Genomic DNA, 25,815 nt, shown 5'->3' with positions numbered 1-25,815 from the left:
CCACCACACCCGGCACCTTCCCCTGCAACCGCAGGAAATGCTATACTTGCCCCCACACCTCCTCCCTCACCCCTATCCCAGGCCCCAAGATGACATTCCACATTAAGCAAAGGTTCACCTGCACATCTGCCAATGTGGTATACTGCATCCACTGTACCCGGTGTGGCTTCCTCTACATTGGGGAAACCAAGCGGAGGCTTGGGGGCCGCTTTGCAGAACACCTCCGCTCGGTTCGCAATAAACAACTGCACCTCCCAGTCGCAAACCATTTCCACTCCCCCTCCCATTCTTTAGATGACATGTCCATCATGGGCCTCCTGCAGTGCCACAATGATGCCACCCGAAGGTTGCAGGAACAGCAACTCATATTCCGCTTGGGAACCCTGCAGCCTAATGGTATCAATGTGGACTTCACCAGCTTCAAAATCTCCCCTTCCCCCACCGCATCCCTAAACCAGCCCAGTTCGTCCCCTCCCCCCACTGCACCACACAACCAGTCCAACCTGTCTCTGCCTCCCTAACCTGTTCTTCCTCTCACCCATCCCTTCCTCCCACCCCAAGCCGCACCCCCATCTCCTACCTACTAACCTCATCCCACCTCCTTGACCTGTCCGTCTTCCCTGGACTGACATATCCCCTCCCTACCTCCCCACCTATACTCTCCTCCCCACCTATCTTCTTTTCTCTCCATCTTCGGTCCGCCTCCCCCTCTCTCCCTATTTATTCCAGAACCCTCACCCGATCCCCCTCTCTGATGAAGGGTCTAGGCCCGAAACGTCAACTTTTGTGCTCCGGAGATGCTGCTTGGCCTGCTGTGTTCATCCAGCCTCACATTTCATTATCTTGGATTCTCCAGCATCTGCAGTTCCCATTATCTCTGGCCAATGTACTCAGCTGCTAACTTCAAGGCAAGTTTAATGGAAACTAGTGCACAGCAAAGGAGAAAAAACTTCAAGGAGGTTCACCCAACTTGATATTATAACCCCTTTAAGCTCCAGTCACTAGAGAAATGAAATGACCTTCAGCTCTCCCAAAGACTTCAATAATTTAAAAATAAATCAGAACTGTTGTTTGGTACTTTTTGATTTGCTTGCTTTCCATTTGAAACAGCCTAGATTCCCAAGTCCTTTTCTTTCAAAATCTGATGGCACATTGCAATTTCCAAAGAGCACCTTTTAAGTTTTACAATGTCTCACCATTTCTGAGCTAAATTTTATAGATAACAGAAACTAGGTTAATATTGTTGGCAGGATGACATTTTAAAAGATGAAACAGACCAAAAGCTTTTCATTAAAAATTGAGAGGTCTGGAGGAGGGCCATATTTTAATCTGACATAATTTTTTAAAATGCTTTTAAGGATAAGAATATAGCTGTAAAATCATTGAGCTAATTCATCAAGCTATTTCAAAAAGAACAGTAAGTCCAAGTGACTAGGGAGAGCAACTAGGGAGAGAATAGGCCACTTAAAGATCAAGGAGGTGGTCTATGTGTGGAACCACAGGAGATGGGAGAGATACTAAATGAATATTTCGCTCCAGCTTTTAAGGTGGAGAAAGAAATGGAGGCTACGGAACTCAGGGAAATAAATATTGATATCTTGAAAACAGCCCACTTTACAGAAGGGGACTTGCTGGAAATCTTATGAAACATAAGGGTAAATAAATCTCCAAGACATGATCAAGTGTATCCTAGGGCATTGTGGGGAGTTAGGGTAGAAATTGCAGGGGCCTAACAGAGATATTTGTATCATCTACGACCATGAGGTTCCTGAGGACTGGATGATGACAGATGTTGTACCTTTATTTAAGAAAGGCTGTCTGGAGGAGCCTGGGAACTACAAAACTGTGAGTCTGACATCAGTAGTGGTTAAGTTGTTGGAGGGCATTCTGAGAGATAGGATTTACATGCATGCAGAGAGGCAAGAGCTGATGAGGGATAGTCAGCACAGCTTTGTGCAGGGCAAATCGTGTCTCACAAACTTGATTGAGTTTTTTGAGGACATAACCGAAAAGATTGATGAGGACAGAGCAGAAGACATGTCTACATGGACTTTAATAAAGCCTTTGACAGGGCCCACATGTTAGAGTAAAGTTAGTAAAGTCAGATCACATGGAATTCAGCATGAGCTTGTCAATTGGATATAAAATTTTCTTGATGGTAGGACTCAGGGTGTGCTGATAGAGGGTTTTTTTTCAGACTGGAGGCTGTTGACCAGTGGTATTCTTCAAGGATACGTGCTGGGCTCACTTTTGTTTGTCATTTATATAAATGATTTATATGAGAATATAGAAGACATGGTTGGTAAGTTTGCAGATGACACCAAAATTAGTGGTATTGTAGACAGTGAAGAAGGTTACCTAAGATTATAAAGGGATCTTAATCAGTTGAGCCAATGATGGAGTTTAAGTTGGATAAATGTGAGGTATTGTATTTTGGCAAAACAAACAACAGCAGGACCAATACAGTTAAGGGTAGGGCCCTTGGTCGTGTTGTCAAACAGGGAGACCTAGGGGTTCAGGTACAGAGTTCTTTGAAATTTGTGTCACAGCTAGACAGGGTGATTAAGAAGGCATATGGCACGCTTGCCTTCGTTGCTCAGACCATTGAGTATAGTCATGTTGAGGTTGTACAGCGCATTGGTGAGGCCACTGTTGGAGTACTGCGTCCAGTTCTGGATGCCCTGCAGTAGGAAGGATATTATTAAACTGGAGAGGGTTCAGAAAAGATTTACCAGGACGTTGCCAAGAATGGAGGGTTTAAGTTATAGGGAGAGGCTAGATAGGCTGGGTCTTAGTCACATAAAAGGTAAGGTTGTGATAGTCCCTGCAGAGAGAGACGACTAGTGGTGGTTTAACGTGAAGTTCACCGTATCTCAGGTAAGGGATGAGGCTGAGAAGGCAGGACCTTCTTGGTAACCTCAAACAGTGCAGGAAGTGAGCCCATGCCATTAGCATCACTCCATGTTGAAAACCAGTTATCCAGCCAACTGAGCTAACCATTAGCAGCATGATGCAGACAAATTCTGACATTCCTGACTCAAAGACCTAACACCATCATGGCAATCTCCCAAATACAAGGGCAGCAGAGGTTTAGATAAAGGCCATTTTCTCAAAGCAGCTTAGGAATGGGCAAGAAATGAACCTTTACCCAGAGTCAAAATTAAACAACAAAACAAAATCACCACCATGTTCTATTTCCTGAAGTGGGACATCCTTCACCTATTAATGAAGCAGGCTCTTTTGTGAATAGTTTAATATATATTGTGGTGGGATACACTGCTATGAGCCATTGTATTCCTTCTGGTTGGGTAATCTGAATTTATTCTTTCCAATTTAATTCAATCAGAATTATCCAATTTAGGGAAAAGCAGATGATCTGTAATAATGTACATGTTTGACTGAGATAGTAAAGAGGCCTTTTTAAATTGAACAAATTGCCATTCACATACAAGGACGATGGTTATCACTCTTAGGATGTTGAGGCCGTATACCTCACCATGCAGATGCAGAACAAGCATTGCCACTTCAACTGTTCTCATTTACTTACTTGTTACAGTCCACATATAAAACCAAGTGAGATGCACTAATGGCCAAGGCCACACGATGCCACTGCCCATCAGCCAAAGCATATGGGAAGACCTCTGTGTGAGACTGATGGCTACCAGATCGATAGTGAAAACGCACTTCATTACGATGGCCACTACTCTCCACCTCTAGGTACCTAGAAAAGAAACAGGATTCTTACTGCAAGACCTGTGAAACTATAGAGTTCATTCATAATGTTGATACCTGTCTCACAACCTCCTATATTTTCCTGAGATGCCCTGTCTGCTTCAATCTTTCTGTTCCTTTACAGCTCCATTGTTATTTTTTTTAAATAGACAAGGCTGATATCATACAAACACCAATTCCTGATTAACTACATTTCCCTTTCCACTCTGCTCACAGGATCACAGAACTGTGGATGGCACGGAAAGAGGCCATTTGGCCCATCTTACCTGTATCAGTTCTATAATTAATGCAAATTTTCTGCCTTTTTCTATCTGCCTGCGGACTATTTCTATCCAAATAATGCCTCTTTAAAATGCCTCCATTGAAAGTGCATCTACTACATTTCCAGGCAGTGCAATCCACACCCTAACTGTTCGCTGAATGAAAACATTATTTTCACACCATCTTTGCCAATTCGGTCTGATTTTCCAATAAAAGCAAAAGCAGTGAAAAATTAACGAAAGGTTTGTTGCATGCTTTCTGCACATTGATACATAACTGGCCCCTAACAAATTGTAACAAGGCCGGAAACTTACATTTTCGCAGCAGTTTTAAGATAAAAATACGTCGAAAACGCCTAACAGATACATTGAGAAAATGAAATGAGCCAATAAAGGAAAGGTCAGGAGGAGCAACTGAAAACGTGATGACAAGTGCACTGTAACTCGAACCTGAGTAAAGGAATGAAGAGGTGAGGTAAGGTCAGTTGGGACAGAGAGTTTCAGCTGACAAGGCCCAAGGGAAGGAAGATGGCAAAGGGGAAGGGGAAGAAATGGGAAAGACAGGGGGACCTAGGTGGAGAATTGGAAAATTCAGGGATGAGAATGACATTGGGAGGAAAAAAAAAGTAATTGAATGTTTGAGATGAGATGATCAATTTAAGTTGGTAGACAAAACGGCAAGCCCTGGTCAGTGAGGGCAGAGTTTGTTTGATATGCCAGGTGAAAGAACAGATAAATACAAAGATGAATGATGGATACAATCCAGCAGGGAGAGTGTTAGGTAGTTTATAGAACATTGGGGATGTAACAGAGGTATGACAAAATGTGTAGGTGGCAACTTATGACAACGAGTAGAATGGAACAGATGCAGAGTCACCTCAGGATGTTGCATTGTGAAGTCATTTTCTTCAATTCTTCAGCTGTGGGATGTTGCTGTCACTGTGCCAGGCAGCATTTATTGCCCATCTCTAATTGCCCAGTGGGCAGTTAAGAATCAACCACATTACTGTGGGTCTAGAGTCACACTTGTCCAGATCAGGTAAGGATGACAATTTCATTTCCCAAAGGACATTAGTGAACCAGGTTGGGTTTTACCTCTCACACTTGACAATGATATCATGGACATCATCGGACTCTTATTTCCACATTATTGCTGAATTCAAATTCCACTATTTGCTATGGTGGGAGTCCCCAGAACATTACCTGGGTCGCTGGATTAATAATCTAGCAATAATTCTACCAGGCCAACACTGTGAGCAGTTTTGGTGTTCATAGCTAATGAAAAATGTGTTGGCATTGGAGGGCTTCCATGGAAGTTCACAAGAATGAACCCAGAATAAAGGGCTTGTCACATGAAGGGTGGTTGAGAACTCTGGATGTGTACTCATGTAGTTTAGAAGGATAGAACATAGAACATAACAGCACAGTACAGGCCCTTCGGCCCTCGATGTTGTGCCAACCTGTCATACGAATCTGAAGCCCATCTAACCTACACTATTCCATGTACACCCATATGCTTGTCCAATGACGACTTAAATGTACTTAAAGTTGGCGAAGCTACTACTATTGCAGGCAAAGCGTTCCATTCCCTTACTACTCTCTGAGTAAAGAAACTACCTCTGACATCAGTCCTATATCTTTCACCCCTCAATTTAAAGCTATGCTCCCTCGTGCTCACCGTCACCATCCTAGGAAAAAGGCTCTCCCTATCCACTCTATCTAACCCTCTGATTATTTTATATGTCTCAATTAAGTCGCCTCTCAACCTTCTTCTCTCTAATGAAAACAGCCTCAAGTCCCTCAGCCTTTCCTCGTAAGACCTTCCCTCCACACCAGGCAACATCCTAGTAAATCTCCTCTTCACCCTTTCCAAAGCTTCCACATCCTTCTTATAATGCGGTGACCAGAACTGTACACAATACTCCAAGTGCGGCCGCACCAGAGTTTTGTACAGCTTCACCATAACCTCTTGGTTCCGGAACTCGATCCCTCTATTAATAAAAGCTAAAACACTGTATGCCTTCTTAACAGCCCTGTCAACCTGGGTGGCAACTTTCAAGCATCTGTGTACATGGGCACCGAGATCTCTCTGCTCATCTACACTACTAAGAATCTTACCATTAGCCCTGTACTTTGCCTTCTGGTTACTCCTACCAAAGTGCATCACCTCACACTTGTCTGCATTAAACTCCATTTGCCACCTCTCAGCCCAGCTCTGCAGCTTATCTATGTCTCTCTGCAACCTACAGCATCCTTCGTCACTGTCCACAACTCCACCAACCTTAGTGTCGTCTGCAAATTTACTAACCCATTCCTTCTACGCCCTCATCCAGGTCATTTATAAAAATGACAACCAGCAGTGGACCCAACACCGAGCCTTGGGGTCCACCACTAGTAACTGGTCTCCAGGATGAACATTTCCCATCAACTAACACCCTCTGTCTTCTTTCAGCAAGACAATTTCCGATCCAAACTGCTATGTCTCCCACAATTCCATTCCTCCGCATTTTGTACTATACCTTATTGTGTGGAACCTCATCAAACGCCTTGCTGAAATCCATATACACCACATCAACCGGTTTACTCTCATCTACCTGTTTGGTCACCTTCTCAAAGAACTCAATAAGGTCTGTGAGGCACAACCTACCCTTCACAAAACCGTGCTAACTATCCCTAATCAAATTATTCTTTTCTAGATGATTATAAATCCTATCCCTTATAACCTTTTCCAACACTTTACCAACAAGGATGAGGGGGATCTCATTGAAACTTACAGAATATTGAGGGGCCTGGGTTGACTGGACGTGGAGAAGATGCTTTCCCAAGAGGAGAGTCTGAGACCCAAAGGCACAGCCTCAGAGTGAAGGGACGATCCTCGAGAACTGAGATCAGGAGGAATTTCACCAGACAGTGGTGAATCTGTGGAACTCATTGCTGCAGAAGGTTTTGGAGGCCAAATAATTGAGTGTTTTTAAGACAGAGATAGACAGGCTTTTGATTGAAAAGTGGATCAAGGGTTATGGGAAGCAGGCAGAAAAATGGGGTTGAGAAACATATCAGCCTTGATCAAATGGTGGAGCACACTTGAGGGGCTGAATGGTCTAATTCTGCTTTAATATCCAATGGTCTTATCCTGAAACAGTGGCGAGGAAAAGAATAGAGTCAGTGCGAGGGTAGAAGACAGAAGAAGGGCCTAAATAGCTATACCTCGTTTCAACTTGCAGTGTGATTTGTACTGATGTGCTCCAAAGCAGGCAGTAAGCCATCTGATCTGCACTAGGCCTCATTTACATGGTAGACAGGGACTGAAAGTAATCAGAAAGGTAAATGGAAGGTGATATTTGGTGATATTTGGTGGATTCATACAAGAGCATAAAAGTCATGCTGCAGCGAGGTGTACGACAGATACTGATGCCATCACCTACTATTGCCAAGTTAACATTGTCCATCTCTAGGTTAATATCATTTTATTTGTCACTGAAACTCTCACCTACATGCTCAATTATCCTGGCCAGCCTCTCATACTGTACCCTCCATAAACTTTAACTTTAACCCTGACCAGTCTCCATCCAGACTGCATCCTCATCCTCAGTTAATATTGCATACCAGTTATCTTTGTCCTTGCTGACAATACTGGTTCTTAGACTCTCAACACCTCAAACTTACAACTCACACCCAACTCTAGTCAGACCACACCTGTAGGTCTACGTTCTGTTATGAACATTGCTTCTTAGGAAGGAAAGACGCAAATGGGATGGAGTGTAGATTTTGCAGAATGATAGCTGAGCTCCAACCTCTGATTTATGATGAGAAACTGCATAAACCAGTGTTGAATTCCACGAAATGTATCAGGTTAGGATGTGACTTGAGTTTAAATTAACCTGACAGAATGGATAGGCAAAAAAACTATTTCTCTTGGGAATCTAAAACCAGGGAATGTAACCCAAATGTTTCAGGAGTGAAATTAGGTAACATATTTACAAGCAAAGGGTGGGAAACATTCACAACTCTCTTCCACAAATGGCATTTGATCATAGGTTAATCGTTAATTTTAAGACTGAGATTGGTAGATTTTTGCCAATCAAATATATTACAATGGCATAGGGGATGGTGACAAATCAGCAATGATCTCCTTCTACATAAACTTTGAGCAGGAGTGAGGCATTCAGCCCCTTGAGCCTGCACCACTATTCAACACAATTGTGACTGATCTTGTTATGGGCTAAACTCCTCTTTCCTACCGCTACTGTAGCCCTTTAAACCATTGCTAATTAAAAATCTATTGCCTTCTTAAATTTATTCAACGTTCCAGCATCCACTGCACTTTGAATTCCACAGATTCACAATGCCGTGAGAGGTGTAATTTCTCCTCATCTTCATTTTAAATATGCCTTCCCTTAGCCTAAAATGATGACATTTCATTCTAGATTGCCCTACATGGGGAAACCTCTGCTCCACATCTACTGTGTCAATCAACTTCAGCATTTTAAACACCTCAATTAGATCCCCCCTTTTCCTTCGAAACTCTGGGAAGTGTAGTCCTAAACTGCTCAATCTCTCCTCAAAGGTCAAGCCTTTGAACAGTGAAACAGACTTCAGCAATTAAATGGCCTACTGCTTCCTATGGAATTCTGTCTTCTACCTAAAATTAGTGGTAAATGTTAGATGGCCAATGGGCTGGCCCAGACAGACTCAATCATTGATGTTTCAAACAAATGGCCCTGGCTTTGTTCCGTCAATCATTTCGGAAGGCAGAGTGGTAGCAATACCATTGATCATTCCTATTCCTTCTAGTCCACAAAGAAACAAGAAAAAGGGTACTCATCCATTTCTGATGACGGTCCCATCCCAAAACCTCAACTTTCCTGCTCCTCTGATGCTGCCTGGCCTGCTGCGTTCCTCCAACTCCACACTGCGTTATCTCTGACTCCAGCATCTGCAGTTCTTGCTATCTCACTCATCCTAAAACCCCAGCGCTAATGTCACCACCAATGATAGGCCCACTGGTGCATCAACAGAGGTACCGCCAATGCAGCTGTTAAGGTAGTAAACATCACACAGCTAGCCTAAGCAACAGATTTTATACCGATTTTAATCTGGGATTTCAACCAGCAAGAAATGTCACCTGCTGAACACTTTGAGACTTTTTCAACATAAAGGTTAATGTCACAACAATGTTATGTCGCAAGTGGGCCATGGAAGTCATGAAGCAGATTTGATCACAGGCTGTTTTGTGCCATAACTTGACTGTATAGGGGATTAATCAGTTGTAAACCTCACCACCACCCTAACAGATCCTTACATCCCATTTTACAAGTCTTTTAAAGGGATTATTACTGGAGGCTCATCAGCACTTCGGCTACAGTGCCCATTTAGTATTTTCAGGTTTCGTATTAATTTATGATTCTTTCTAAATATCACATTCTAAGAACAGAGTCCTCAAAAATTTTCTTAATGAACTGCATATCTATTCACAATAAACTACTTCGTGTGAGATCATTAATTCTTCAGTGTGAAATGCAAACAAAACCATCCAGATCAGACACTGCCAAATAACTCTCTCGCCAGTAGAGCATTTATTTAAAATATAATTGGCACACTAGAGCGATTACAAGGTAGTAACTTAATCCCAGCTGAGTTACAAACCATCAAATGATTTATTGTGGAAGTCACCATGAGACTACGGTGGTACAATTACACCCAGGTAACTTCTCATCTTAGATGGGGCTAAATTCCTCTTCCAGTGAAAAATGGGAGCATGCTTACCACCTTCTCCATAATTAAAGGTCTATTCATGAAACTGTGGAAAAATGTGGCTTTGCAACGTGTGATTACTGTCATTGAAATTAGTGGGACATTAACATCAAGGAAATCAGGTATCTCCCCCAATTCCTGTTCAGTGGAATTTCTATCCCCCAGCAACTACAAACCAATTTCTATCATTCTCTGTGAAATCAATTTCTTACATCCATTATCCACTCTGTAATCACTCTCATGCTTCCATTATACTTGTAAGTAATCACTCTCAGATTTCCATTATTTTATGTGTAATAATCTCTGCAAAGTATTCGTTATTCTGTGTGCAATCAGTTGCAGACATTCATTATTATTTATGTACGTGAGTCAAGACATCCATTATTCTTTATTAGATCGATCCCAGATATCTATTGTTCTCTCTGTAATGGATTTTCAATTTCCATTATTTCCCATGCAATCACTCATAGGTAGCCAATATTGTCTATGCAATCAATCCTGGGTATCTGCTGCTCCCTTTGTAATCACGCATGTTTTTTCAATATTATTTAAATCAGTCAAGTTTGGAGATTTCACATTTTCATATCATAAACTGAACTGAACTGCACGGTATTGAGTTTTATTAATTGTGTGCCTTCCACTCTGTTGCCTTTGTTTTTCCTGGCAACAAACAAGGAATAAAATCTGTAGAGATGGGCTGCCATTGTAAATATTGGCAAACTCTAAGCAGATTACCTCTGATGCAATATTAGGGAAATGTCATCTTTTAATATAAACTTTTTTACAAAAATAGAATGAACCAATTTTTTTAAAAATGGAATTATAATTTTTGGCTTGTTTAAAGCAAGTGTTCTGTTGTGGAAGTTATCTGAAGACTAAAAATGGTTTTGAGGGCGAAGTTAACTTGGATTTCTTGCTTTGTGCAAAACGCCTTCACAATCCACGAATAACTTGTTCAGTGACCTCCTGCACACAAAATGCTCAAAGCTTCATAAGAAAAACATCGCTGTGATACTACGGGTCTGAAAGAGGTTAAAATTATTGAGTTGGAAAAGTAGCATTCAAAGAACATGAAATGATACTGTTTGCAGTTCTGATTGTCTGATAGATGTGAAAACACAAATAGAGGACAAATGGGCCAGTGATGAATTTATGCTTGAAATTTGCTTTTGGTTTCTGTCATGTTCACTGCTTTGTATTGGCTTTGTTTAAAGATATGGTTTGCCAGGGGGAGGCAATTGCCTAATGGTATTATTTGAGCCTATTAATCCAGAGACCTGTATCTGAATGCCACCATGGCAGATGGCAAAATTTGAGTTCAATAAAAATCTGGAACTAAGAGTCAAGATGACACCAGGTGACTGTTTGTGAGCTGTTTACAGCAGATCTTATCCTTACACTTCTTACAGCTGTTCTGCACTTTTAAACCCAAATTCTAAGTCTGTAAAAATCACTAATAAACATTCTCTTAAATCTACTTATAAGTCTGAAGATCCTATGGATGTCCAGACCCGAATATTACTGATGCTGAATTAGACTGCTGAATGGACCTCTCTAACTTCAAATCCAATATTGACCTTTCTTTTTTGCATCTCCTGTACAGTTGAAACCTGTATGCCTCACTCTATCTAAGCACCCTATATGTTCTGTATGTCCTTGTTTGCTATGATCTGCCTGTGCTGCTCGCAAAACAGTACTGCTCACTGTATGTAGATACATGTGATAACAATAAATCAAACCAAATCAAATCGAACCTAATCCAATCTAAGAGTCTAATGATGACTATAAAACTGAAGTCAATCACTGGGGAGAAATCCCATCTGGTTCACTAATGTCCTTTGGGGGGAGAAACCGCCATCCTTACTCAGCCTGGCCTACATGTGACTCCAGACAGACAGCAATGCGGTCAACTCTTACCTACCCTCTGTGCAATTAGGCATAGGTAATAAATGCTGCATGCATTTACCTAGCCAGTGATGCCACATCCTGTGAATGAATAAAAGTACATATGAAGGGAGAAATCTGAGATATTTGGGTCTCTAATCACAGATAAAACCCAGAGATAGTAGGAACTGCAGTTGCTGGAGAATCTGAGATAACAAGGTGTAGAGCTGGATGAACACAGCAGGCCAAGCAGCATCAGAGGAGCTGCTTGGCCTGCTGTGTTCATCCAGCTCTACACCTTGTTATCACAGATAAAACCCAATATGTTTCATATTGCTAGCCAATCTGTACCTCACTGTCAAGGCTGACACATAAAGAATGATCAATTGGATCAAGCAGTTAAAAATACCTAATGTGTTTTAACATGTGAAAGTAAAAAGAGTAATAACTAGCTAAATGGACATAATCCACCAATCTATCAGCATATTAACTGGGGAAAATTGTTGAATTCATTTTTGATGTCATCTCTTCGAAGATCATGGATGTCACTTTTGATTTGTCATACAATTAGGCTCCTTCATTAATTGCTGCTAAAATTGTGGCAAAGTAAAAACCTGCAAAGAGCTGTGTGAATGTATTGCTGAATTATATTGTTGAATTACTGAGTGTTAGTACATACAAAAGTACTGTCATGTAAGTAGTTTGAAGCAATTGAATAAATACACGACTAGTGGCATTTGAAACAGAAGTGTCTGTTACCTCTTCTTTCCCACTTCATGATAAAAACAAAAATATTTTCAATGATCAACAAAACCAGAAGTTGCTGGAGATTAATTTTGAATGAAATACCGAGCTTATTTCCCAATCCATGCTGAGTTGTGTACCATCAACACAAAGAGCGATGTCCGTAGTATAACACATTGCAAAGTTCCATAGATTGGGCAGAGTGTGAAAAGCAGCCAGGAGTTTCCCCTTTTGGATCAACATGAAGTGTATGTAAAGTCAGGTTTTGCACCATTCTCTCCAAGTGATTGGACAGCCCATACCTCACTGTCAAGGCTGACACACGAAGAATGATCAATTGGATCGCGCAGTAAAAAACTGGCAATCCCTCTCAGTAATCCATTCAACTCATTTAACCCCTTTGAGGCAGGAGAATATTGGAAGCTAAAGATTTTGCGGCAATATGAAGAACACAGAATGCGCCTGCGAGGCTTTGCAGTTTTGAATGACCTTTCCCTGAGTCCCAAATTCCAAATACTCAACCCGAATCCAAATTCCACCACTGATAGACTTTATTTCCCCTTACAGTTCTGAAGACATTGGCTCTCTCCTTACTACCTCACACAGCATTCTCTTTTGTCAGATGCCGTTTGAAAAATATACTGACTGTACTCCAAAGTAATAAACAATTTTCTGCCTGTTTTTCCGAAAGAAGGCAGTCAGCTAATGTTACTATTATCCCAAATGCTGTTTTCTTTGGAAAATAAACTGCAGCCCAAGATGAATTTTGACCTGACGCTTACTGCAATTATGATAAACAGAATGAACACCTTCATATGAAATAAGCATGATGTCACTGACCTCTTATCTGAATGATGAATAGACAGAAAGACTCCTGAATTATAGTGGACCTGCTTCAGTGTGATCAGAACAGTAAACTCGTGAGTGTGTCTCAGCCTCTGAAAAATATGTTCAACTGCAGATGGAGACGCTTTTAAATTTCTGGCAGTATCTGTAGAGAAAGGGAATAATGGTGAGACAGCAGGAATGCACAATTATTTTCTCCAACATTTCAATAGCAGGCTAGGAATTTCTCTTTCAGATTTAGCAGTGCTAATTAAATCTCAACCAATTTACAGTGATTTATTCTGTGCTACTGGTGGAAATCAAAATGCTTATCAAGTCCTTCCTAGACTGACCTTCTCACAGTGCACCACTTTGTTCACAATTGCTTCATTTCATCTGAGGATAGCTAACTAAATAAAAACAGAAAGAACTGCGGATGCTGTAAATCAGAAACAAAAATAGAAATTGCTGGGAATGCTTAGCTGGTCTAGCAGCATGTGTGGAAAGAAATCAGCGTTAATGTTTCAGGTCCAGTGACCTTTCCTCAGAACTGATGGTAGCTAGGAAAATGTTGGCTGACAGCCAGAAGGAAGGATGGGGCGACGGGATTAAGGGGTAAAGGACAGGTGGGGATAGAGCCCAAAAAGAGAGAACAGTTGGATAACAGAGTGGGTAACAATCTGGTTAGGAGGGTAACTAGCTGTCATGGAGACTGCTCATGGCTAACAATGGGTTGCGTGTTATAACAGACTATGAGATCATAAGGCCAGGTGTGTGGGGATTGGGATAAGGACATGGGAGAGCTCAAGCCTTAGTGTCATTGAACTCGATATTGAGACCAGAAGGCTTCAGAATCCCCAAATGGAAAATGAGGTGTTGTTCTTCTAGCTTGCGCTGAGCTTCACTGGAACACTGCAGCAAGTCAGAAACAGATATTGGCCAGGGAACTGGTGGTGTGCTGAAGTGGCAAGCAACTGAAAGCTGTTCTGTGAAGTGGTCACCCAGTCAACATTTTGTTTCCTCAATGTAGAGGAGACCACATTGTGAGCAGCGAATGCGGTAGGCTGGATTGTGTGTAGGGGTAGGAGGAACTCAAGTGCTGCTTCTCCTGGAAGGTGTGTTTGGCCCCTGGATTTTGAAACTAACGAAAGGTAGACATTACTTGTGGTACAAGCTATGACAGATGAATTAAAATCTCTGAGAAACACTGCTAGTATATTTAGCATCATCTGAAAGATATAACTTCTGTCTAGCTTCGACAACAATTGGAGGGGTTCTTGTGGTACAGTGGTGGCATCCATACCTCTGGACTAGGAGCATGGGTTTAAGTCACAACCTGCTCCAGCCATGTGTCATGGCACATCTGAGCGGGTTGATTAGAAAATATCTTGATACTCGTTGGGTTGAGATTCAATAGACCGAGGTTGATTTCTTTGACACATAGAGGCAACTTGGGTGAGATGTCTAAACTTATGGGGGGCATAGATAGGAAGACACGAAGGTTATTTTTTTCCCCTTTGTGGAGAGATCAATGGCTGGGGGATATAGATTTAAGGTAAGGGGCCTGAGATTTAGAGGAAATGTGAGGAAATCTTTTTTCACCAGGTGGGTGGTAGGAATTTGGAACTCCCTGCCTGTAAGGATTAGAGAGACAGAAACTCTTATCACATTGAAGAAGTGTATAGATGTGTGATTGTGATGCCAAAGCATACTTGGCAGTGAAAATCAGATAGAATAGTTAGATGGTTGCCTTAACCAGCATGAACACTATGAACCAAAAGGCCTTTTCCTGTGCTGTAAATCCTTATGACTTGAAGGGATGGGTAGAACTGCCCAAACAATGTTATTAATGCTCCTCTGTCTGCTCTATTGTTTGACACATTTGCTAAGAAACTTCAAGGCTCTGGACTTTCAAAACCACCAGCAGAACAATGCCATTTAAAATACTTCCTCAGATCATTAATACCAAAATCACAATGCTTAGGGTATTGTATTTGGCATAAAGTAAGAAATGGGTTTCAGCCAGTTATGATTGAATGTCTTTTATATTCACGTTCAACTTGGAAAGAAATTTACATTAATCTCCATTTACATTTCAGTGGCAGGTTAGCTCTGAATTATAGTCATTCAACCTGAATTCACCAATTCTAAATCAATCAGCCACTTAGTTCAAAAGAATGCTTCAAAGAAGGAAAATCAAAATCAAGAATGATTCAGAGTTGCTAGCACATTCCAGTGTGTTGCTTATAATCAGCAAATATGGCATTCCTATGCATTATTTCTCACAACCAGTTAATGGTAGCTTTCAGTCCATGAAGGGAAAATGCATTGGAGCTGGCTCAGGCACTAATAGTTCTAAAGGAAGCAAATCTAGCCTCAGAAACACTGATACAACATGGGACTCAGTAAACTTCAAGGTTTTCAGGCACCTGGGATCTTGCTGAAGGAATTGAAGAAATGTCCTGCTTTCGCAAAGGGCCAGGAATACCTCCAGGCACATGCTCAAAAAGCAGTGGGACTTAATAGACCTGGTGATCAATGTCAGGACCTGAGGATCTGAATTTAGCAGCACAAGAAGTTCAGTAACCCTTCGCAGCGAATGCATCTCTGAATGCCATTGTATTTTAATTCCAATATAGAGCAGAGTTGATATGAATGCAGTCAATAGCACCTACACATTGAAGAATACTGCAACCTTAACTAAACTGTGGCCTCACTCCGGCTGGTGTCCCTGACCACAGACCATGAAATATAGGTAATAAAATGTGAGGCTGGATGAACACAGCAGGCCAAGCAGCATCTCAGGAGCACAAGAGCTGACGTTTCGGGCCTAGACCCTTCATCAGAGAGGGGGATGGGGAGAGGGAACTGGAATAAATAGGGAGAGAGGGGGAGGCGGACCGAAGATGGAGAGTAAAGAAGATAGGTGGAGAGAGTATAGGTGGGGAGGTAGGGAGGGGATAGGTCAGTCCAGGGAAGACGGACAGGTCAAGGAGGTGGGATGAGGTTAGTAGGTAGATGGGGGTGCGGCTTGGGGTGGGAGGAAGGGATGGGTGAGAGGAAGAACCGGTTAGGGAGGCAGAGACAGGTTGGACCGGTCCAACCTGTCTCTGCCTCCCTAACCGGTTCTTCCTCTCACCCATCCCTTCCTCCCACCCCAAGCCGCACCCCCATCTACCTACTAACCTCATCCCACCTCCTTGACCTGTCCGTCTTCCCTGGACTGACCTATCCCCTCCCTACCTCCCCACCTATACTCTCTCCACCTATCTTCTTTACTCTCCATCTTCGGTCCGCCTCCCCCTCTCTCCCTATTTATTCCAGTTCCCTCTCCCCATCCCCCTCTCTGATGAAGGGTCTAGGCCCGAAACGTCAGCTCTTGTGCTCCTGAGATGCTGCTTGGCCTGCTGTGTTCATCCAGCCTCACATTTTATTATCTTGGAATTCTCCAGCATCTGCAGTTCCCATCATCTATGAAATATATGTAGTTGTCTTTGAATTGTAACTTCTCTCTTAGTGACCTCTGCTTAGCCACCATGAATGGCAAACTGTGAAATATTACCAATGAATCCAGCTTCAGCCAACGGAACCAGGCACCTGAGAGTTTTAACCCTACAGTCCCCTTCACAGCCATTGGTTAAACGACTACGAGCCGACCAGCTTTGATGGCCTATCATGCTGCCCACAACTAGGCAGTGAGCCACGGCACTGGAAATAAACATGCAGGGGCAGCAGGCAGTGACAAAGGTAAATGGGATGTTGGCCTTTATAGTGAGATGATTTGAGCACAGGAGCAGGGATGTGTCACTGCACTTGTGATGAGACCACACCTAGAATATTATATTGCATTTTTAGTCTACTTACCTGAGGAAGGATGTTCTGCCCATGGAGGGTGTGCAACAAAGGTTTACCAGACTAATTCCTGGGGAGGCAGAATTGACATTGGAGGAGAAATTGAGTCATTTACGACCGTATCCACTGGAGTTTAGAAGAATGAAGGACGATCTCATTGAAACCAATTACATTCCAACAGAACAAGACAGGGTAAAAGCAGGAAGGATATTCCCAATGGCCAGCCTAAGGATACGGGGTAGGCCATTTAGGACTGAAATGAGGAGACATTTCTTCATCCAGAGAGTGGTGAGCCTGTGGAATTCTCTGCCACAGCTGAGGCCAAAACATTGAATGTTTTCAAGAGGAGTTAAAAATAGTTCTTAGGGCTAAAGGAATCAAATGGAATGGATATTGGGAACTGAGTGTACTGAGCTGGATCATTAGCCATGGTCATAGTGAATGGTAGAGTAGGTTCAAGAGCCAAATGGCCTACAACTACTTCTATTTTCTGTGTTTCTATGAGCCTGTCTTCTGGTCAATAATTAGTCAATTTGTGGAAAATCCGAGGCCACAGACTGTTTTTCACAACAGGCTTTTTCTCAACCCCACTTGACACTAAAATCGGGGTCTTGAGGCCCAGGATGACACAACACTGTGGGATATCATCTCAGAGATAATGGGAACTGCAGATGCAGGAGAATCCGAGATAACAAAGTGTGGAGCTGGATGAACACAGCAGGCCAAGCAACTTGTGCAAGCTGCTAATTAGCCAGCTCAAAAAGCCAGCCTCAGAGAGATCTTAGATGTATTTCTGAAGCAGAGAAAGGACACATAGAGGAGATAGACAGAGACATCTGGGTCAGAAAGAAAAGTTTTTTTGTTGCCATGTAACTCCATTGCCTTTTTCTTCATGTGAAATTTGAAAGACAAAAGTTAACAGCAAATTGATCTGCTTTATCACTAACTCCAAAAATCAATTTTTTTTAATGTTTTGTTTTTATAAAAAGATTTCTGCAATCCCCAATTACATTGTGAAGGTTTGTTATTGATCAATTTTGGTCTTTTATTGTTAAAAGATTTGTACATGTTTTCTCAACTCCAGTAAGATAATTGTTGAGGAGACAAAACTCCCTGATGGGCAAAAGGGGTTTAAAATGAAAGAAGCTGAATCCTAGTTCTCACCTACGTGTGGCGTATGTTACAACTTTAACTTCTCTAGTCCTGATGATCAGACCATAAATTGTAGGAGCAGATGTGAGTGATTCAGCCCACCAAGTCTGCTCCATCATTGAATGAGATGAAGGTTGGTCTGATAATCCTCAACTCCACTTTCCTGCCTTTTCCCTATAACTCTTGATTTCCTTACTGATTAAAAATCTGTTTTTCTAGCCTTTAGGCTGATTTTTACATTTTCTTACCAATACAGGCAAATTTTGTTAAATCCATCAACATCCTACTCACCTCAAACCTAACTACAATTAACACTGTGATGGCCCTGGTATTGGGCAGCCTGCCTTCCAGTGGGCTTATTGAGGCTATTGTGTCAGCAGTTAATTCCCACTTCATCATCTCAGCCCACTGCCGCTGGGAATTATCTGGCAGTGGGTGGGACCATTAGAAGCAGTCAGCTTGGCATGTTTCCCTGCATGGGCTGGCATTCAGCGGGTGTGGCGCGTTGCTCCTTAATGGTCCTCAGAGGCCTGTAAACGGATCTCCAAATTGCCAATGCCACACTCGCCTGCCTGGCAGCCATAGGCAGCTGCCAGCCACTTATTGGTTAATCAGTTCTTGAAGGTGGGATGCCCTTATCCAATGGAAACTCTTTTGTACTGGTATTCCCCTCAACTGGTCTATCCATGGGTTTTGTTCACAGCAGTGGAGGGGCTAAAATCCAATACCTCATATAATCCATCTCACCAACTTTGTTTCTGTCTCTCTGCAAAGGCTCACAGGCTTAATCTCCCAGTTTTTCTCACAAAAAATGAACACAGTGAACTTTTGGCCATCCTGGAGAGTTGTATGTTGGACATTCTGTGCAGCGTAATGATTAGTAATTGAACTTGTTTGTATCTTAGAGCAACGAACAGTACAATATAAAGATGTTGACCATGATCTGTAATGAAAAGAATGCATATCCTGCCTTCTGCTTTTACTACCTTGAATATTGTACACAAGAGTGCTTGTCTCAGGATGTGTAAAGTGACAGCAATGATGTCGATGTGACTAATTCAGGTATTTTTATAGGTGGGGCAATTATTAAAAATACAGCATCCACAATATATAATGCGGCACAGAGCCACTTCTTCAAAGTATTTAAGAAAGTAAGTCTTAGAATCATGGAATTTTACAGCACAGAAGGAGACTATTCGACCCAATGTGTCTGTACCAGTTCCTGAGAGGCTTCCCAACAGAAGAGACCACACAGAACTGCTTAGTCATAGGAGACAGAGGGTAGCGGTGGAAGGAAGCTTTTCCGAATGGAGGGTTGTGCCTCGTGGTGTTCCACAAGGGTCAATGCTGGGACCTCTGCTGTTTGTGATCAAATAAATGGTTTGGAGGAAGATGTAGCTGCTCTAATTAATAAGTTTGTAGACAATACAAAGATTGGTGGAGTTGCAGATAGTTTGGAGGATTGTCAGAGGATACAACAGGATATAGATCAGTTGGAGGCATGGGCAGAGAGAAGACAGATGGAGTTTAATCCGGATAATCATTCCTGTGACTGACACATTTACAGTTCTGCTCTGTCTTCCATTGAAAACTGGTAATGCTGGATTTTCAATTTCGACTTCTGAGCAGACAATTGTTACCGGGACTGAGGGGTTTGAGTTCTAATGGGAGGCTAGACAGGCTGAGTCTTTTTCCCTGGAGCATAGATTGAAGCTATGAGGGCATACATAAGGTAAATAGCAAAAGGCTATTCCCTAGGGGAGGGGTGTTCAAAGCTGGAGGGCATTGGTTTAAAGTAAGAGGGGAAAGGCTCAAAGGGGGCATCTTTTTCCCACAGAGAGTGGTATGCATATGGAATGAGCTTCAGAGGATGTGGTAGATGCAGGTACAGTTACAACATTTAAAATACATTTAGACAGTTACATGAAAGGTGTAGAGGGATATGGGCCAAATGTTGGCAAATGGGACTAAATTAATGTAGGATATCTGGTTGACATGGACCATGAGTTGGACGAAAGGGTGAGTTTCTGTGCTATATGGCTCTATGGCTCAAATGTGAGATGATGCATTTTAGAAGGTCAAGTACACGTGGAAATTACACGGTGAATGGCAGAACCCTTAGAATTATTGATATGCAGAGGATCTGGCTGTACCGGTCCATAGATAACTGAAGGTGGCAGTGCAGGTCGATAAGGTAGTAAAAAAGGCTTTTATGTCATGCTTGCTTTCATTGGAAGGGGCATTGAGTGTAAGGATTGACAAATTATGCTGCAGCTTTATAGAATTTTAGTTCGACCGCACTTGGAGTATTGCATACAGGCCACCACACTACCAGAAGGATGTAGATGCTTTGGAGGGGGTACAGAAAAGGTTGATCCCAGGATGCTGCCTAGTATGGGGGATTTTAGTGAGAAGAAAGGTTGGATAGACTGAAGATAACAAAGTGTGGAGCTGGATGAACACAGCAGTCCAAGCAGCATCTCAGGAGCACAAAAGCTGACGTTTCCGTCCTAGATCTGATGAAGGGTCTAGGCCCGAAACGTCAGCTTTTGTGCTCCTGAGATGCTGCTTGGCCTGCTGTGTTCATCCAGCTCCACACTTTGTTATCTTGGATTCTCCAGCATCTGCAGTTCCCGTTATCTTGGATAGACTGAGTTTGTTTTCACTGGAACTCAGGAGGTTGAGGAGCGACCTGATTGAAGTTTATACGGTTGTGAATGGCTAAATAGAATGGAAAATATGAGGTTTTTTCCCAGGGAGGAGGGGCCAATTATTAGGCAACACAGGTTCAAGGTGCGAGGGTGGGGGGAGTTTAAAAGAGATGTGCAAAGGGTGGTGAGTACCTGGAACACACTGCCAGAGGAGGTGGTGGAAGCAGATACAATAGCAGCGTTCAGGAAGCACCTGGATGAATAGAGGAATATGGATCCTGTAAGTGAAAACAGTTTTAGTTTGGAGGGGGAAAATGTGTCGGCGCAGGCTTGGAGGGCCAAAGGGCCTGTTCGTGTGCTGTATTGTTCTTTGTTCTTGTTCTGTAGGAAATAGAAACAAGAATAATCCATTCAGCCCCTTGAGCCTATTCCAACATTCAAAAAGAACATGGTTGATCCATCACTCCGCATACCCACTTTCCTGAGTTTTCCCTATAATCCTTGATTTCCCTATTAATCAAGAATTTATCTCTCTCAGCCTTAAATATACACAGGGAGTCTGCCCCATCCCCACCCCCACAGCTCTCTGTGGCAAGGAGTTTCAAAGACCTAGAATCCTCTGTGAGAAGAAATGCCTCCTCATGTCAGTCTTAAAGTATAAGGAATGAAATAAGTCCCTTTATTTGGAGACAATGCCGTATGGTCCGAGGCTTTCCCATGAGAGGAGCCATCCTGTCAGCATTTACCCTGCCTAGCCCTTTAAGGATCTATAACTTACTTCATTTTGAGAAAGCTAGTTTCTTACAGTCTGACTTTGTTGTGTGAAATTTAACTGCAGAGCCATGGCCTCTGTATTTCAATGTAAGACAATTGCATTTGAACTTTAGTCGCAATTGTAAAATCTTTTCAGTGAGATTTTAATGGAGCAAAGTAGGTCAAAATCTCTATTAAACTGTCGAGCAAAGGAATTCGTGTCAGCACATTACTAATAGCACAAATTTTAATTTGAAGACTGATAACATTTATTTTCCCTCCACATGTTTAAATATTAAGCCATGTTAAAGTTAAACTTTGTACAGTGTTAACATTGCAGGATATCCCATCATTAAAACACAGAAAACAGGTGTAGGGGTAGGCCATTCGGCCCTTCACACCTACTCTACCATTCATTATAATCACAGATGATCTTCCAACCCTACAGCTTGCTCACGCTTTCCCCTGTACCCCTTGAATCCTTAAACCCCAAGTCTATATTCAATTCCTCCTTGAAAACTTTCAACACTTCAGCTTTTACTGCTTTCTGTGGTAGAGAATTCCACAAAGTCTGTGAGTAGGGAAATAGCTCCTCACTTCAGTTCTAAACAGTTTACCCTTTACCCTTAGGCTTTAACCCCTTATCTGGACTTCCCCACCATCAGAAACATCCTTTCTGTATCACCCTTGTCCAGTCCTGTTAGAGTTTTATAGGCTTCTACAATCCTATTTACGCTAACATACACTGAATCCTTCCCTGTCAAGGAAGATATGTATGTTTCATTATATCTAACATACATGACATTCTTTATCCACACATAAAAATGTACAATTATGACTAATGTTTTGATTGCGGGGAGATGGTGCCATAGGTTTAATGTCACTGGGCTAATGTTCTGGGAGAAGGGGATTGAATCCCACTCTAGCGATAAGTGTATTCAGTAACAATCTGGAATGAAAAACTAAACTGATAGCACCCATGTAACCATTACCATTTGCTAGAAAAAAATCTTCCTTACTTATGTCATAGAATTGTACAGCACAGAAACAAGCCCTTTGATCCAACTCAACCATGCTAACCAGATATCCTACATTAATCTCATCCCATTTGCCAAAATTTGGCCCATATCCCTCTAAACCCTTCCCATTCATGTATCAACCCAGATGCTTTTTAAATGTTGTGATTGTACCAGTCTCCACCACTTCCTCTGTCATCTAATTCCATACACACACACCACCTTCTTTGTGAAAATGTTGCCCCTTAGGTCCCTTTTAAATCTTTCCCCTCTCACTTTAAACCTATGCCATCTGGTTTTGGATTCCCCCACCCTGGGGAAAAAAAAGTCTTGGCTATTTATTCGATCCATGCCCCTCATGATTTTATAAACCTGTATAAGATCACTTCACAGCCTCTAACGTTCCAGGGAAAAAAGCCCCAACCCATTCAGCCTCTCCCTCCAACTGAAACCCTCCAACCCTGGCCACATCCTCGTGAATCTTTTCTGCACCCTTTCAAGTTAAATGTGCTGTTCATACCAGATCTGGCCTACATGTGACTCCAAATCCAGCCGACCCAGATTCCATGAGCAAATAGAATAAATTGCAGAACAGTCCCCAGGCTCAAAATGTTACATCTGTTTCTCCCTCCACACATGCTGCCAGACCTGCTGATTTTCTCCAGCAATTTCTGTTCTTGTTTGTTTCAGATACCCCACGTCAGCTGTTCTTTGTTTTCAAATAAAATGCACCTTCAAAAAGAAGGTCAGCAAGGATTTTAAAAATCGGGCTGAAAAATCCCAAAGTAGTTCAAAATTCATTCAGGTCTGCAGTGAAATCTTTCTCATATCAAGTTGCTTCTGAGATTGAATCTAACGACCAACATAGATGTGGTTCTGGGAAGAAATTTGAACAAGGCAGCGCACAGTGCAAATGTAAAACTATCAGAAAAGGCTGTAAAAATCCTGAAAAATTCCAATCCCTGCCTTGTCAACATTTATACCAAGCAATACCATGCAAATAGCCTTGTTATGTCATCTCCCATCCCCCCACCACAACCCCTGTCCCCTGTCAACAGCTGCTATGATTTTGCTAAGCCTTTGTAGCTCACCCAGGGAGCCTCTTTAAGGTGTAGTTGAAAGCAGATAACAAGCAGAGAGAGAGTTGCTGCAGCTCAGTACTTGTCAGCTGTGCATCTGCTGGTTGCTGAAACCTTTCTGTCAAAAATCTGCAGGAAGCTAGGGCTTATTATCAACAAATATTCCCAAACAAAAAGAAAATTAAACACTGAAAGAATGAAAATAGTCAAAAAGTTGCTACCCAAATTGTAGTAATGGAGAAACAGAACGTCAAAAAATGAAACGACATGTCCTTTTGACATAAAGAAGGGGTTCGTCAGTGGGGGATGGGGCGGCTGTGCTAATACATAAAAGTACAGGTGCAGTGACAAAGCGCTAAAGGGAATAATGACTTAAAGGAAATGAGAGATTATCAAAGCATTAAAAAATTCTTCAATGTGCATTGTAAAAGTGACATTCAGTGAAATTACTTTGGTGTACATCATTGACATGGTGATATATGCTTTGTTCCAAAGTAAGCGTTATGAATAAGCATGAAAGCAGACTAATAACATAAAAATGCTCATCTCAATAGTAGTCCGGTGCTATTGCTGGCTACTGTACATTTTGAAATTAAACACACTGTCACAAGAAGTCTGGACTCTTGAGCATCCATGATTTTAGTCACTTCATCCATTGGGGGTTGTGTCTTCAGCTGTCAAGATCTTAATCTCTGGAATTCTCTCCCTGAACATCTCAAACTCTCTCTCTTTTCTAAAAGATGTTGCTTAAAACATACCTCTTTGCCTAAATGTACAAGCATGCAAATTAGCATCAGGAGCAGACCAAGCCTGATCCACCATGAGCTAAGATCATGGCTGGTCTGTTTATGATTTGAATTTCAGATTCCCAAGTATCCCAATAATCTTTAATTCCTTTTCCTAACAGGAATCTAAAAATGTTCAATGACCCAACCTCCACTGCCTTCTGATAAGCTCTTGGGGGACAGTGGTAGAGGCCAGGACATCTGAGATCAATACCACCTGCTCTTGCGATGTGCAATAATGTTTTCGAGCAGTTCGTTTGAAACAAAAATCCACCAACTTCTGAGGCAGAGATTTCAAAAGGTCACACAAACCTTTGACAAAAGCAAGATTCTCTCACCTAAGGGGAACCCTAATATTAAAACAGTGTCTCCTATTTCTGGACTGATCTTGGGAAATTCTTCTAATTCTGTTTCTGTATGAGCTCAAAGATCAAAAATATCAATGTAAGTATATATGGTATTGTTATGGCGTAACCGAATCACACTGACCATCTGAATGGTAAAAATAAAATTTATTACTAATGTCTCCTCTTGACAAATAAAGAGTCAATGATAAAATCAAAGCAATGATTGACCCAAAGATATGTTTCAAACCCTGATCACGAGAGGAAATACACTTTCCATGCTCATCTTGTCAACACCATTCAGAAGCTTACGATCAACTCACACCTCAGTCTTCTAAACTCCAGTAAATACAAGCTCAGTCTGTCCAATGTTTCTTCATAAGGCTGGACATGTTGGAAATCTGAATCAAACACGGATAATACTAGAGAAATTCAGCAGGTCTGGCAGCATCAGTGGAGAGAGAAACTGAATTAACGATTCATGTCTAGCATGACTGTTATTCAGAATATATCAATCTGTTAAACCTCCTTTGAAACACCTCCAGCACATTTACATCTTTTCTTAAATAAAGAGACCCAAAACTGCACACATTATTTGTACATATTATTAGTGGTCTCAACAATGCCTCCATTAATATACGTAGATAAATAAAGGGATGACAAACCTCCAGAGCAGTGGGGAATTGTGCTCTGAGATGCAAAAGATGGCTTTGAGGAATGGAAAACAAATATGGAAAAACAGCTGACAAAAATAAACAAATTCACACAAGGGGGACAGAAGGAACTGCAGATGCTGGAGAATCTGAGATAACAAGGTATAGAGCTGGATGAACATAGCAGGCCAAGCAGCATCAGGGGAGCAGGAAGGCTGACATTTCGGGCCTAAGCAATTGGAAAGGTAGTCATGGATATAGGAAAAGGCCAAGTAAAATATTGAATGGCTGTAATCTGTTAGTTGCTCGTTGATTCTCTACGATTTTACTG

At 41.9% G+C, this 25,815-nt stretch overlaps 1 protein-coding gene across 6 annotated transcripts in view; it reads right to left on the bottom strand.

Annotated features, from left to right (window-relative positions):
• Window positions 1-25,815, bottom strand: part of LOC125460975 (protein kinase C-binding protein NELL2-like) — a 282,133-nt gene that overhangs the window by 233,337 nt on the left and 22,981 nt on the right. For 5 of the 6 annotated variants that reach the window (XM_059652561.1, XM_059652560.1, XM_059652563.1 and 2 more), the window contains 2 exons: window positions 13,215-13,365; window positions 3,548-3,721 (listed from right to left, as the gene is read on the bottom strand). In XM_059652561.1, the coding sequence (XP_059508544.1) occupies window positions 3,548-3,721; window positions 13,215-13,365 (325 nt within the window). The remainder of the gene's footprint in view (window positions 1-3,547; window positions 3,722-13,214; window positions 13,366-25,815) is intronic. The other variant, XM_059652565.1, reaches the window with a different exon arrangement.

The sequence above is a fragment of the Stegostoma tigrinum genome, chromosome 18 (assembly GCF_030684315.1).
Source record: "Stegostoma tigrinum isolate sSteTig4 chromosome 18, sSteTig4.hap1, whole genome shotgun sequence".
In the NCBI taxonomy this organism is placed as follows: Eukaryota; Metazoa; Chordata; class Chondrichthyes; order Orectolobiformes; family Stegostomatidae; genus Stegostoma; species Stegostoma tigrinum.
This window is presented reverse-complemented; position numbering and strand designations above follow the sequence as displayed.